The sequence below is a fragment of the Corythoichthys intestinalis genome, chromosome 12, assembly GCF_030265065.1.
Source record: "Corythoichthys intestinalis isolate RoL2023-P3 chromosome 12, ASM3026506v1, whole genome shotgun sequence".
NCBI lineage: Eukaryota > Metazoa > Chordata > Actinopteri > Syngnathiformes > Syngnathidae > Corythoichthys > Corythoichthys intestinalis.
Genome location: NC_080406.1, coordinates 17,218,817 through 17,235,691, shown reverse-complemented (window position 1 = coordinate 17,235,691; position 16,875 = coordinate 17,218,817). Strand labels below are relative to the sequence as shown.

General features: G+C 38.8%; 1 protein-coding gene across 3 annotated transcripts in view; it reads right to left on the bottom strand.

Annotated features, from left to right (window-relative positions):
• The window catches only part of zgc:113337 (uncharacterized protein LOC503741 homolog), a 47,890-nt gene that overhangs the window by 2,781 nt on the left and 28,234 nt on the right, over positions 1-16,875 (bottom strand). For all 3 annotated transcript variants that reach the window (XM_057853108.1, XM_057853109.1, XM_057853107.1), the window contains 3 exons: positions 9,135-9,467; positions 818-1,102; positions 649-750 (listed from right to left, as the gene is read on the bottom strand). In XM_057853108.1, coding sequence (XP_057709091.1) covers positions 649-750; positions 818-1,102; positions 9,135-9,467 — 720 coding nt within the window. The remainder of the gene's footprint in view (positions 1-648; positions 751-817; positions 1,103-9,134; positions 9,468-16,875) is intronic.

Below are 16,875 nucleotides of genomic sequence, written 5' to 3'. Positions count from 1 at the left end.
TTGAATTGCGATTAATTGCGATTAATTACGATTAATTAATTTTTAAGCTGTAATTAACTCGATTAAAAGTTTTAATCGTTTGACAGCCCTAATATATATATAATGGAATTATATATTTTATTATTATTAAATGTATTAGGATCATGGAAGGTCCCACTTGGGGGAGGGGGGGAGAAATATATATATATATACAGTATATATCCTGTATATATGTATTAGTTACTTTATATTATAAAGTATTATTGTATTATTGTGTATATACATATAGTGACTGCATCAAGATATAGTCATTTTAAAAATTTAACTAACGGGTAAAAATAGATTATGACCGGATTTTTAGGACCCTGTCAGTCAAAATGACAGACAACCAAAAAGTCTAGCGCAACCTCTGGGTGGCAGCGAATGAAATTTCATTCGCTTGCAACCCTCCCACATCAAATGGATTAGACCTCAAGCGCAGTCAACGGCAGCTAATGAGTTAACAAGGAAAATGCAAAGATATCCTCCATTACTGTCAAGTTTCGTGCAGAATCAAATTTACTCCATGACAAAAAAATTCTCTTAACCTGTGGTAGCCGAAAAACGAATAGATAACTGAGTAATCAAATATCGTATCCCTATACATTTCAGTTTCAGGGACAAACTGACCTTCTTTGCGCAGGAAGCACTTCCACAGACAGAAGCAGAGGGCCAGCACCAGCAGCGCTGCCACCGTAGTCACTGAGATGAGAATGGCTAGCGCTGTCCCGACTACAAAGAAGCAACACTCTCTTTCAGTGTCGTAAACACAATTAATGAGTTAAAACTACCAACTGACTTTTAGTGTTCATGGACACAGCGATGGGCGCTTCGAGGCCCTTGTGGTGCACCAGACACTTGACGGACACGTCCTTGAGCAATCCGGACTGCAGCGTGAGCGTGCTGATCACCAGCGTGGTGCCGTCCTCCTGCGGCAGCTGCGTGGTGACGGGCGGACCCACCGTGCGGTTGTCGCGCTCCACGTTCCACGCCATCTCCACCGGGGGCCGCGACACGGCACTGCAGTTGGCCTCGATCACGCCGGCTGACGTGCTCTTGTAGCTAACTTGAGGTTTGGGTAGTGCTGGTGGAAATATGAAGAGATGAATGAATGAATGAAAAGATGCAGCATTTTAACTGGAAAGTTACGGAGGAGCAGGAGTAACGAAAAAAATAGAAATTTTGAAAAATATCAAAGGTTCAGAAATGTTATTAACGTGATCCCTCACTACTTCGCGCTTCACACTTCGGGCCCTCAGTCCATTGCAGATTCTTTTTCAATTAAAATAAAATAAATAAATACAGATGAGCTGTCCCGAGCCGATCGCGTGGTCTCACTCTCCCTCCGTCCCCCTGCTATTTGTTGGTCAGGCAGTGCACTGGAGTTGCTTATTAAAGTTAACGATGATTGACAGACGTTTAATGTTTGATCTTGCCGCGGATGACTGGAAGCAGAAGCTTCAAAGGTCCGCATGCGTCAGTCATCGTTTAACTTGTTAAACAGTTCCTGTGGCAACTCATTGTTTATAAAAGAGCAGCTTGAACAGATTTGAGGGGACTTACTCAATGAAGCATATCATAAAGACAAGCATTTTTCTACTTTATTTTTGTTGAAAAATATTTCCGTGGACAGTAATAAGTTATATATATATATAATTAGGTCTGTCAAAATTATCGCGTTAACGGGCATAAATTAATTTTTTAAATTAATCACGTTAAAATATTTCATGCAATTAACGCATGCTCTGAATGACCAGTGGACTTTGGTCACTCTATTCTTATTATTGTTATTTTTATCCTTATCATTATTATATTAACTCTACTTTTGATGCAAAATTTTACAAATTTTATTAAAACGAAAACATGAAGAGGGGTTTTAATATAAAATTACTATAACTTGTAACAATAACATTTGTCTTGTAAGAACTACAAGTCTTTCTATCCGTGGATCACTTTAACAGATAGAATGTTAATAATGCCATTTGTGGATTTATTGTTACAATAAACAAATACAGTACTTATGGACAGTATGTTGTATGTATATATCCGCCTTGTCTTATCTTTCCATTCCAACAATAATTTAAGGAAAAATATGGTTAACAGTTAACAGTTCAAAACAGTCAATAAAATACTCCAGTCCCCATTCTGTATCAGCAGCTTTAAACTACATTCAATTCATTTAATGTTGTGGATCAACTGTTAAAAGTTGTTAAAATTGTTCCCATTATTCCATAATTTCCCTTCTATCTACTTTCGACACGTGAAAGTTTTAAAACTGTTTTAAAGATAGATTCAAGTCAAGATTTTGCCAATTTAGGAGTATTTTAGATAAAAAGCTACTTACGTTCGCTCGGAAGGTTCGCTACAACAGCCTTCCAGGGAAGTCTACTGCTTTAAGATGGCGGCTGTTTACCAACGCCGGCAAGTCTATCTTTTCACATCTAATTTTCTATATATGGGTTGCTAACGCCGCCGAGTCTGTCATTTCGCATCTAGTTCTTTATATATGTGATATCTACCGTAGCATTATGTGGACGTAGTTTGTAGCGGCTGTCGGCAGCAGTCATTGTATTATTATTATTTTTTTTTTCTATCTAGCGACATGAGTTGAGCCAGAGCCGTGAGTTGAGCATTGTCATTACCCACGTAATGACATGTTTACTCCCGGTCCGTTCCTCATTGCATCCCGAAGACCGCGCTGTGTTTTAATTTCGCTTTACTTGACATATATCAATAATTGGAATTTGGATGTTTGCGAATCGTTCTCGAATCTTCAAAACCCAAATCGCGAATAATCTAAGAATCAGAAATTTCGCACACTTCAAGTATATATGTACATATATACTGTATATACAGAAATATATATATATATGTATATATAATAAGTATTTATGTTGATTTTTAAAAAATCATTCCGACATTTAGTTCAACAATTCATGCAAAATGTATTTGTTTGAATTTTATTTATTTATCAACTCACTCAATTTTTTTGTGATTTCATTATGGCTCTCTTTTGTTTAACATGAAGTAACTTGGTTCCCCGGAAATTTGCCAAAAACTATCCCATTCATTTCTAATGGGAGAATTTCCCATTCACTTCCAATGGGATTTCCAATGGAATTCATATTACATTGATGCCATTGACGGCCATGCATGTCGAATCTGTTGATGCCAATGTACTTGGATTCAATTTACTATATGGATGTCGATGCCATTGACGGCCATGGACGTCCAAAATGTTTCCCATTCATTTTCAATGGGGAAAAAAACAAAATTTCCCCAAATCAACAGAAAATGACCAGATATCAATAGGACGTGTCCCCCAAACGTCACCGACTCTATTGACGCTTATAGGGGGTGTTGCCATTGACGTCCATGGATGTCCAAATTTTTTCCCATTCATTTTCAATGGCAAAAAAAAAAAAAAAAATCCCCAAATCAACAGGAAATGACCAGATATCAATAGGACGTGTATCCCAAACGTCCCCGACTCCATTGACGCTTATAGGGGGTGTTGCCATTGACGTCCATGGATGTCCAAATTTTTTCCCATTCATTTTCAATGGCAAAAAAACACCAATATCCCCAAATCAACAGGAAATGACCAGATATCAGTAGGACGTGCATCCCAAATGTCCCCGATTGCATTGACGCTTATGGAGGATGCTGCCATTGACGGACATGGACGTCCAATTTTCCCAATTATTTCTAATGGTGTTTACTTTGTTTAATGCCATTGACTGGCATTATTGTCCATTCTATTGATAGACCTGAATGGGGCTAAGATCTGTATCTCCACAGAGGAAACATCCAGGTGTAATTTCTCCCGAAATTGCAGTTTCTAGTTTGATCTGTGATCACAAGGGCGTAGGTTTGGTCTCAACATTGGTATGAACGATATAACCCGCATGTACACTTTTTGCTCAGGATGGGACATTAATAAGACCAAACAGATTGGATGAATGGGGGTCAGGGCTACATTTCTCACTGATATGAACCTATTTAATTGATATGCTACATCAAGGGTGCTCACTGCGTCGATCGAGATCGACCAGTCGATTGCAACGCTAGTGTAGGTAGCTCGCGGCATCCCCCCCCCAAAAATAATTTCTTTTTTAGTTTATGTACATATGTAGTTAATTACCTATTTAACTGAACTAATTATATCATGCATACAAGATAGCTTAAAAGTTGGTGGGAACAATTTGAGCATCCTGAAAAGTTGCTAGTGTTATTTCCCTACCGTCCCTATGCAAACCTACGCCCTTGTGTGATCATCATGTTCCATCAAATTCAGTCTGATCGGTGTGAATTGAAATAAATGAGAGTGGAAACAAATGTTGAAAAAAATAAATAACATATCTAATGAGGCATTTAATGATTTCCTTAAGTATGTACAAGATGTTTCAATTTAATTTAGGCACTCTCATATAGTAAGTATTTACAGGTGTTGCTACTGGTAATGTGCTTGCTAGATTAACCTGAAGACAAAGAAGGAAGGGTCATGGTCCCGGAGCAAGTTGAGGTATGCGAATTCCACAAGATCCATAAGAAAATCTGTGTCTGTTTTCAATTTGCTGTTCTGAGACGGAACGCTGGACTGGAAGGTTTTTATTGGCAGCCTGGGCCGTGTTCTTCACTCGCCGCACTTGGACATTCAGAGGTGAGCCAGTGGTTTGTTAAAGCTGACAACAACACTGAGGAATGAATTGTTTTTACTAATAATAGGCTAATACTGTATTTTCTATTCATTTTCAAATTCAGCAAAAAGTGATCTAAAAACAACAGGAAGTGATCTATGAACAGAAAATGACATGGATATTTGGAGTGGGAACCTCTTGGTACCTCACGATACGATACGATTTGCGATACAAAGCTCATGATAACGAAGATCTGACGATATGGCGATACAACGATTATCGATACATTGGTCAGGAAATCATTCTAGGATATTCTACAAACAACTAATTAACAGAAAAACAAGCCTCTAGTGTGAATTGGAATTACTTTATCACCAGTAGACGTCCAATCCGTTTGAACTGGGAGGGATGGCAGCGAATGAATTCACTGCCATCCCTCCCACTTCAAATGGATTGAACGTCTATGGCTGTCAGTGGCAGTCAATGCCAGGCAATTAGGTAATTTTGGGCCATTTAAGGTCTCACTGGAACAGCACCAAAAAAAGTTCCAGCATCATCACCTTGTCCAATGCAGATTCTTAACTCTTGACACCTTGTCCAATGCAGATTCTTGACTCTTAACAAGGTGATGATGCTGGAACTTTTGTTTGGTGCTGTTCCAGTGAGAGTTACAAAGATAACTGCCTAAAGAAGACGTCAAAATTCCCTCAGTCCTTGATGATATGGGGCTGCATGTCAGGCATAGGCACTGGGGAGATGGCTGTGGTTAAATCTTCAATAAATGCACAAGTTTACATTGAAATTTTAGACAGTTTTCTTATCCCTTCAGTTGAAAATATGTTTGTTATTTTCCAAGATGACAATGAATCATGCCACAGACCTAAAACTGTTTAAGCATTCCTTGGAGAAAGACTCATCCAGTCAATGTCATGGCCTGCAAATAGCCCTTGACACCTTTTTAAAACGATATCTCGATTCTTGGCAGGAGCATATCGATAACCTTTTGGGAAACAAAGTATCACAATATATCAACACTTCAATATTTTGTCACACCCCTAATGGATATGCCCCAAAATCAATAGGAAATTATTCAAAATGTACAGGAAGTGGCCCAGGAATGTCCCAAAATGTATCGTAAGTGACCCAAAATCAAAAGGAAGTGACCCACAAATACCCAAAAATTAACAAAGATGTGACCCAAAATTATTTCATTGCCAACCATTGACAACGATAGACATCTAATTCATTTAGACTGGCAGGACTCATTCGCCCCTCCCAGTTCAAATGGATTGGACGTCCAGTGCAGTCAATGGCGGCCAAGCTTACAAAGAAGTAACTGGAAAATGCCACAAAATAGGAAATGATTAAAAATCTAGAGGAAATGATGTTTTATTACTGTCCCATTTACTTAAGTATTTCAATTTTCTTAGTCAACCAGTAAACAGCAAGACGTGTTGCACTTCTCACTGCTTAAGTGCAACATGCAATTTATACGTCCGTACACGATTCTTTAGCAGCACTTGATGGGAGGAAAGGGTGAAAACAATCCAAATGCTAATTGTAACTCAACTAGAAACACCTACTGTACTGTATAGTGGTTTTCCAAACAAAAGCACATGTGTTTTACGGGAGTAGCCAGCAAGCAGAGCGGAGACAAAGCACACAGGCGGGCCACTGTGAGCTGACAACACTGACAACAGTCATGCACGGATAGCTCCTCGCCAACATTGGCACTGCGACGCTTACAAAGGAAGCCAGGAAGACAAGATCAACATTCCTGCATTAAGTCCTAGACATGACCAAGCTTTCCAAAGCAAATCTCCCCCACATGTAAAATTCATTTCCCCCCCCCCCCACTTCTGTCCCCTTTTTCGGCATGCCACACAGCCCACATGCTTTGACCAATTCACACCGTTCCAATTTCAAAACGTACCAAAAAGTCATGCGACACTTTTTCACTTTCACTGCTAACGGTCGTGCTAAAACAGTGGTTTTTAAGCTTGCTGAAGGTACCGAACCCCATAAGTTTCACATGTGGATTCCCCGAACCCTTCTGAATTAGATAATAAAAATCAAAACCAATATACAGTGCCTTGCAAAATTATTCGGCCCCCTTGAATCTTGCAACCTTTCGCCACATTTCAGGCTTCAAACATAAAGATATGAAATTTAATTTTTTTGTCAAGAATCAACAACAAGTGGGACACAATCGTGATGTGGAACAACATTTACTGGATAATTTAAACTTTTTTAACAAATAAAAAACTGAAAAGTGGGGCGTGCAATATTATTCGGCCCCTTTACTTTCAGTGCAGCAAACTCACTCCAGAAGTTCAGTGAGGATCTCTGAATGATCCAATGTTGTCCTAAATGACCGATGATGATAAATAGAATCCACCTGTGTGTAATCAAGTCTCCGTATAAATGCACCTGCTCTGTGATAGTCTCAGGGTTCTGTTTAAAGTGCAGAGAGCATTATGAAAACCAAGGAACACACCAGGCAGGTCCGAGATACTGTTGTGGAGAAGTTTAAAGCCGGATTTGGATACAAAAAGATTTCCCAAGCTTTAAACATCTCAAGGAGCACTGTGCAAGCCATCATATTGAAATGGAAGGAGCATCAGACCACTTCAAATCTACCAAGACCCCGCCGTCCTTCCAAACTTTCTTCTCAAACAAGGAGAAAACTGATCAGAGATGCAGCCAAGAGGCCCATGATCACTCTGGATGAACTGCAGAGATCTACAGCTGAGGTGGGAGAGTCTGTCCATAGGACAACAATCAGTCGTACACTGCACAAATCTGGCCTTTATGGAAGAGTGGCAAGAAGAAAGCCATTTCTCAAAGATATCCATAAAAAGTCGTTTAAAGTTTGCCACAAGCCACCTGGGAGACACACCAAACATGTGGAAGAAGGTGCTCTGGTCAGATGAAACCAAAATTGAACTTTTTGGCCACAATGCAAAACGATATGTTTGGCGTAAAAGCAACACAGCTCATCACCCTGAACACACCATCCCCACTGTCAAACATGGTGGTGGCAGCATCATGGTTTGGGCCTGCTTTTCTTCAGCAGGGACAGGGAAGATGGTTAAAATTGACGGGAAGATGGATGCAGCCAAATACAGGAACATTCTGGAAGAAAACCTGTTGGTATCTGCACAAGACCTGAGACTGGGACGGAGATTTATCTTCCAACAGGACAATGATCCAAAACATAAAGCCAAATCTACAATGGAATGGTTCAAAAATAAACGTATCCAGGTGTTAGAATGGCCAAGTCAAAGTCCAGACCTGAATCCAATCGAGAATCTGTGGAAAGAGCTGAAGACTGCTGTTCACAAACACTCTCCATCCAACCTCACTGAGCTCGAGCTGTTTTGCAAGGAAGAATGGGCAAGAATGTCAGTCTCTCGATGTGCAAAACTGATAGAAACATACCCCAAGCGACTTGCAGCTGTAATTGGAGGAAAAGGTGGCGCTACAAAGTATTAACGCAAGGGGGCCGAATAATATTGCACGCCCCACTTTTCAGTTTTTTATCTGTTAAAAAAGTTTAAATTATCCAATACATTTTGTTCCACTTCACGATTGTGTCCCACTTGTTGTTGATTCTTGACAAAAAATTAAAATTTTATATCTTTATGTTTGAAGCCTGAAATGTGGCGAAAGGTTGCAAGGTTCAAGGGGGCCGAATACTTTTGCAAGGCACTGTATCTAAGCTAGCAAGCTAATAATTTAGCAAATTCTGGTTCAAAATTCTTTACATTTTGACAGCATGTTTTATAAACAGGTCAAAATTTAAGGCCATGCTGCCCATTGGTCTGTTGTATTCCCTCATGCCAAGTGCGAGTCAACCTTCCACTGAGCAAACCAGGTCTTCCTCCCCTCAGATTGAGGACTATCAGTTAAAAGAAATGGATTAAGCCTGTAAATTGGGAGCAAACCAGTCCAAAACATGGTCTAAAAAGCCACTTTGCCTAGATTTAATCAGCGTACGAAAATAGTTTTGCGTTTCTTTACCTTTGCCGAACCCCTTGGACTTACTCACCGAACCCAGGTTAAGAACCACTGTGCTAAAATCAATATGTTTTAATTGATTGAATTGATAATACAATACAAAATTGATTAAAATAGTTGTTTCCCTAAATTATCTCATTTCCTGCTTTTGACAATGATAAATGTCTAATTCTAATGTCCAATTGAGACTGAACTTGTTTAAGTGCCATTTATGATGCTAAATTTAGAATGAACAAACTTTCATTCACCCCTCCCAGTCAAAATGGATTGGAAGTCTTACGCTGTCAATGGCACTGAGAGATGAGGATTTACAGCTAGTCCTCCATCTTTAAATGAATTAGATCACTGTCATTGTCACTGGCAAGCAATGAACAATTTTGAGTATGGCAATGGCATCTCATGAGTTAAAATTCAAAGTGATTTCTGGCAATCCCCCCATTAGTTTAGGATGCTCACCATACGTTGAAAGGCACACGGTGGAGCTCTTGGGCCCGTCCTCCCACGTGCCATACACGCACGTGTAGCATCCCTCGTCCCGGATGGCCACGGGACGGATGGTGAGCGTGCTATCCGACAGCGATGCGCTCAGCCACGCCCTTCCCTGGTAGGCGGCTTCGATCATGGGGTCGCTCTTGTCGGCGTAGGACGCCACGTCTGAAGAGAGCCCGCCCGGTGCCGCGGTGAACTTCCAGGTGACCTGCTGCACTTTCTCGGGCAGGCCATAAGAGCACGACAGGGTCGCCGTTTTCCCGGTTAGCGCCGTTTTGTTGCCATCCGAATTCACCGATGCTGCGATAAGACAAGCAATATTATATGTATATAAATATTAATCCCAGCTGTATGTATTCCTTCACAGTAGTTGCCAAACTCTTCTTCAATTGTTGGCATGAGACTTTATACTACCTTCTAGTGGCTTAATCAAGTACATAAAGAATTCATCAAATAAAAAAATAAAAATAAAAAACCGGGGCTGCAGCTATCGAATATTTTGGTAGTCGATTAATCGATGAACTAGTTAGTTCGAATAATCGAGTAATCGAATAAGGAACATAAAAAAATTAAAATACCTGAGTGTGAGATGTGCTTTAATGCTTTTGCACAATAACAGTATTAACAATATTCACAATAACAGTATTAACAATATTCACAATATTTACAATAGTTATTGCAATTATGTGTGTTTAAAACCAGGTGTTATGATTATGTTTTCTCTATTCACTTATGCTTTTTAGTGTTTACACAATGGAAAGAGTAAAGTTTCTGTTTTCAGTAAACGTCACCATAATGTTTCATTCTAGTTTCTGTTCTCAGTAAATGATACAATCTCAATAAAACAAAACTTACGCATGTGCAATGAATGCTCTCCAACTTCTTAATAAAAGGCTGCGCTCCTCAGGGGTTAGATTAGATAAGCTTGTTGTGAGCCACATGCTCCACATCAATCTTTCTCCTGACGGCCGTTAGCGTAAAAGCTTTATCTTCGTCTCAAGTCTGATTCTCTCTCCGCCCTCCCTCAGGTCCTTTATTATTTTCTTAGTACAATAGTAAGTTTAGACCCAACACTGAGCTGAGCCTCAAACGGTACAAAAAAATAGGACTCTCGCACACTTGGTGCTCGGGCCCCAATTAATGAGGATGTTAGTACGATAAAAGAACTATTGGCTAACTTACATAGCAGAAGTCCGCTAGCTCAAATGTTATAAAATGCTAACATTTTTTTTACAATGCGCTAAACAAATGATTCAACAGATATTCCTACAAAATACGGCTAAATATATCTATAAACTGAATTACGAATAAAATAAAAAATCATTAGCTCAAACAAAAATTTAGCTTATGTTGATCTTAACAGGGAGCAGCTGGATTCAGCCATATGAAATGAGTTATATCATATTCACTATTGGCGTTAGAGGGCAGTGTATCCACCGAAATTAATAAAACTAAATGCAAACACTTTCAAAACAAACGGATACTCAAAGCAGCAAAATTTAATTTGAATTTAATTTTTTTCTGATTTAAATTACTTGAGTTAATCGATTAATCGTTGCAGCACTATAATAAACTACTTTACATTTAAAAAAAGAAAATAATGATCAAAACTAAAAATTTTAATTAAACATTAAAAATGAAAAAATGTTGAGTGTACTTGTCAATTGTGCTGGATTAAAAAAAACATTAAAAAATGGTTATTAAAAAAATAAAAATAAAAGACAAACTGTCAATAATACAAGTGTACTCAACAATTGGGCTTTTCCAATGGAATGTAAAAAAATAATAACTACTAACAAAATAAAAAGGTACTGTATAAAGGTGTGCAAAATTTCCGATTCTTAGATTATTCGCGATTCGGTCGTGGAAGATTCGAGAACGATTCACAAACATCCAAATTCCGATTATTGAAATATGCCAAGTAAAGCCGAAGTACAACACACTCAGCCCGCCGCGCGGTCAATGAGGAGTGGAGCGAGAGTAGCTAAACATCATGCTTCTCATTACCCGGCCCCTCGGGTAATGCCAATGCTCAACTCACGGCTCTAGCTCAACTCATGCCACGAGATAAAAAAACAACAACATACCTGACTGCTGCCGAAAAGCTGCTACAAAGTACATCCACATAATGTTATGGTAGATATAATTTATATAGGACTAGATGCATTATAGATTCGGTAGCGTTAGCAGCACACCTACAAAAAACTAGATGCGGGCGTTAGTAAACGGCCGCCATCTTAAAGCAGTACACTTCCCTGCAAGGCTGTTGTAGCGAACCTTCCAAGCAAACCTAATTAACTTTTTATCTAAAATACTCCTAAATCGGTAAAATATTGACTTGAATCTTTCAAATAGTTTTAAAACTTTCACATGTCGAAAGTAGACAAAAGGGAAATTATGGAATAACGGGAGCAATTTTAACAACTTTAACGGTTGATTCACAACATTAAATTAATTGAATGTAGTATAAAGCTGCTGATACAGAATGGGGACTGGAGTTTTTTATTTACTGTTATTTTTATATAATTGTTTACTGCTATATGTTAACTTGATACTGAAATAGTAGTTTGGTTTAGCCTGAGAGTATTTTTGAACAATTTTGGAACTAATGTACAAAACATTTACAAAAAAAAAATAAATAAATAAATAAATACTTTTTTTTTTTTTAAAAAGGAAGGGGGGGGCATCAATAATCATTTTATAATCGAATCGGAGCCTCTGAATCGTAATCGAATCGTTAGGTGCCCAAAGATTCCCAGCTCTAGTACTGTATATATACAGTATTTTAAAAAAAATTAATAAAATGTAAAGAAACAAATAAAAAGAGACAAACAGAAAATAATGAGAGTACTTGTCAACTGCATTTTCAATTAGTTTAAAAAACAAATCACTCAATAAAAAATAATAATAAATTTTAAAAATATAAAAATAATTATGTAATAAAAAAATAAACATTTAAATCAAAAATAAAACACAATTGACAGTTCAAATGGATTTTTAAAAAAATATATAAAAATAAATTAAAGTACTAATAAAATCACTGTCAATAGCAGTAAATGAGTAAAAAACTTCATTATAATTAAATCCATTAATTTGTGAATGAATTATTACTTACTCGAAATATTTCACATACAATTTACACAATTTTTTTCAAACCTATCTGCAAAGAACCTGCTCATTCCAACCTTTTAAAAATTAAAAGTGGCCCTTGAGCAGTAAATGTCGGCCACCCGCGCTCTCCAGAATCAACTCTTTTATATTTATTGTATGTATAGTATGTGATGTGTGTCCAACGAAAACACTAGAGCAGGATATGTAGTTTCCTATCATGTCAAAAAAGATATGGGTGCCAAGTACAATCTAAGAAATACGATTAAATTTCACCTAGTTGATGATAGACAAATCCAATTACATACTTAACACCGCTAAAATGCAATCAGGTGGTAAACCCTTTCCTGCAAAGCTAAGATTCCAATCAGCAAGTTTCCTCACATTTGCACATCGTTCTAGCGTTTTTATTAGTTAGCCTCCACCCTGACCTTTGCACCTCTTTCACTGACTGGTTATTTATTCCCCCACGTTGAATTATTTGAATCTGTCTCAGGCTCGGCACCACCTCAGCAGGAGAGGTTACAGTGCAAATATTTGGAAAATATGAGGCCAAAACAGACAGCAAATGAGCCGCAGCTGTTTCAGCTTAGCGGGGTCGGCTCTGTTCTTATGCAGTAAGTACTACCATCAGGGCCAGCAAAAACTCGCTGGCTGCCATGGACGGCACTAGATGTCCAATCCATTTAAACTGGGACAGGCGAATTGATGGATGAATGAATGAATGTTGTTGGCAGATTACAATATGTGTGAAGATGTAATGTTAAAGTGATCCTCTAACTTAAATACATGTAGGCTCTAATAAACTACAATTGTTCTCTTGTACTAAAATATGTTGTTAGAAACATATAAAATGTTAAATCAATGGCAATATTTTATAATATTTAGTCCATATTTTGACCGTTAGTTGGCGCCATGGTTTGCGGGCTCACAGCGATGACGTCATTGGTATCTTGCGTGTTCAACAATTGCTTATTGCTGCCTAAACTCGCGAAGTAAAATGCCACGATGTGCTGCTTTTGGATGCAATTTCCAGTCAAATGGAAACAAGGGGAGTGAAGTGAGTGGTCAAGGTGGATTTATTATTTTTACTGCATAAATGTGCACAAGTGGAAGCTTCTCCCCCTTTTTGGTCCCTGTATGCACGCATCCTACCCACCACGCGTTACAACTAGCGCCCGAACATTTTCCTGGATCCTCAGTCAAGTAAGGAATCCGTCTATTTTCTGGATCCGACGGTCCCACCGCGTCTGCAATATTGGTTTCGGATCTGTCAATTTTTTTGATTCGTCGGTCCCACAGCGGCTTTTCGGATCAGTCTATTTTGTGGAATCGACGGCCTGATCGCGGCTGCGACATTGCCACGGTATCGGTCTAATTCCTGGATCTTCGAGTGAGTAAAAAACGCAGATTTGGATTACTATTGCTATCTTTTTTGTTGACTATTCTTCGTGGGAGTTTTCCCCAAATCATACTAAATAATTAAAGCACTATGGCACGCTACAGTGACGACAGTGACTCTGACGTGGACCTTACAACAATGTTGGAAGTTCGTCAGGGAACGCGTGTTTGCGTACTGCTGAGCTCCCGAGTGAAAAGTGGTCAAGGTGGAAATTTTATTTTTTGTGGATAAATGTGCATAAGTGGAAGCTTCTCCCCTTTTTGGTACTTTTATATACGTATTCTAGCTACCATGCGTTACAATGTACAAGAAATGGATTACACAAGGTGTGCTCTTTGGCCTGTACTGTAAGCACAAGACAGCTCTGGATGCTAACAATCTACATAATTATATTGGGATAAGTTTGAAAACGCAATATGCTTGCCTTGAATATCTGCTAATAAAACCGGTCAGCATACACTCTCGCTCCCAACCGGACTTCCCAACAGGACTCTCTCGCATCACCAGTTTTGCCCAACTTTTGTCTTATCAGGTATTTGCTGCACACATTTTTCCCTGAAGCTCGTCTTGTGAACGACCGACAGTGCTGTCCTGCTCTTCACTTTTCAGATCTGGTTCAAATAGGAAGGGTAGAACTGATGATATGTTGGGAAAGCTAACGAGTTATGCGCTGGGATTTCCGCAACGGGACCAGTGACGTCACGCACTGCGACGTAACAAGAATGGCGACCTATCACTTAAAATAATTTTACAAACTTTATTAAAACAAAAACTTTAAGAGGGGTTTTAATATCAAATTATTATAACTCATACTGTATCTTTTAAGAATTACTTGTCTTAAAAACAGAGGATCCCTTTAAAAATCTTAGCTCTTCCCAGTCGGGGTGGGAACCTCTTGGTAACTCACGATACGATACGATACGATACAAAGCTCACGATAACAATGATCTCACGATATGGATATTAACAAAACATTGGTCAGAAAATCATTCTACTGAACAACTAATAAACAGAAAAACAAGCTATCTTCCTCCTTCTGCTGTAAGTTTATCTCTATTAAACGTCCAATTCATTTGAACTGGAAGGGTGGCAGCAAGTGAACCCCTGCCACTTCAAATGGGCCCCTCCCAATTCTATGGCCCTCAATGGCAGCCAATGCCTAGCAGCGAGGTTGGGCCATTTGAGGTCGTTACCTTTTGATTTGAAACCACACACCTGGTAAGAATTGTCTCGATAGGAAGCATTGTCTGATGTGCATCATGGCTCGGTCAAAAGAATACAAAACCATCTCTAAAAGTCTGGATGTTCATCAATGGACAGTCAGAGAAGTGGTCTACAAATGGGGATAGTTTGGCACTGTTGCTTCTCTCCCAAGGAGTGGCCACCCAGCAAGGATGAAGCCAAGAGTTCAGCGCACAATACTCAGAGAGGTAAAAAAGAACCCAATGAAGTCTGCTAAATACTTACAGAAATCACTGGCACAGTCCAATATCTCTGCGCACAGATAAACTATATGTAAAACTATGGGAGGACTCCATGGAGGAATCTACTGCTGTCTAAAAAAAAACAAACAATGTTGCTCGTTTAATGTTGGCAAAAAGGCACTTGGACACTCCACAGACGTTTTGGCAAAATATTTTGTGGACTGATGAAACCAAAGTTGAATTGTTTGGGAGTAACACACAACGTCATGTGTGGAGGCAAAATGGAACAGCTCACCAACATCAACACCTCATCCCCACCCTGAACCATGGTGGAGGTAGCATCATGATTCGGGGCTGTTTTGCTGCCTTAGGATCTGGACATCTTGGACATCAATCATTAATGGAAGAATGAATTGAAAAGTTTGTCAGGATGTTTTGCAGGTAAACCTGAAGCCGTCTGTCAGACAGTTGAAGCTAAAAAGAAGATGGATGCTGCAACAAGACAATGATCCAAAACACAGATGTAAATCAACTTCAGAATGTTTTCAGAAGAACAAAATACACGTTCTGGAGTGGCCAAGTCAAAGTCCAGACTTGAACCCCATTGAGATGCTGTGTCATGACCTAAAGACTGTGATTCATGCCAGACATTCCAGGAATCTGACTGAACTATAACAGTTTTGTAGAGAAGAATGGGTCAAGATTAGTCCAGATCGATGTGCCAGACTGATCTGCAGCTACAGGAAGCGTCTGGTTGAAGCTATTGGTGCCTGGGGGGGGGGGGGGGGGGGGGGGGTGATGGTTCACTTACTTATTTCCCCCCCTTCTGTCATTGTTTGCATACTGTCCCCTCTCGTTAAAGCAGACACTGTTTTTCATCTGTGTGATTTTGACAAAGATCAGATCAAATTTGATGGTCATTTTATGCAGAAATGTGAGAAATTCCAAACGGTTCCGATACTTTTTCATACCACTTTATACACACGTATCATATGAGAGAATGAATGCGCAGTACGTATTATTTATATTATTTATACATTATTTTGTGCCTTATATATGGATAAATATTGGTTAATCATGGCATGACATTCGCTTTAGTGCAGCACCATATAGTGGATGTATAAAGGAACCCCAACCACTTCTACTACTACTACTACTACTACTACTGCACCTTATAATGTGGTGCGCCCTATATACGAAATCAGTTTTAAAATAGGACACTCATTGAAGGTGCACCTTATACTCCGGTGCGTCTTATAGTGCGGAAAATTTGGTAATATTTTATTTACATGTTTCTATTACTATTCTAACTATTCTTTAGAGATGCCGATCACGTCATTTTCAAAGTATCGGAATCGGCAAAAAAATATTGACCATGCCTTTTTTTAATATATACATTTTTTTTAAATTAAATCGTTTTCTAATTGTATTTAACGTTACAGACATAATATGTTTCACTCTTCCAGAGTCTTTAAGTTTAGGCTTAAGGTAGGGTTAACAAATTTATCATAATAACGGTGGTAATTGATTTTTTAAAAAATGTATCACGTTAAAATATTTAACGCAATTAATGCATGCGCTGAACGACCCACTCACGCATTGTCGCGCTCAATCTGTAATGGCACCGTTTTACCTATATAGAGAGATAAAAGGCAGCGTGAAATGAGTAGAGTGAATTTTGGCAGCCTTTGGAGCCTTTTTTTAATTGGCTAAAACCTTACAATCCCTCTCCCTACGATTAGAAATATCATGGGAAGCAATGTGGGGAAGCAAG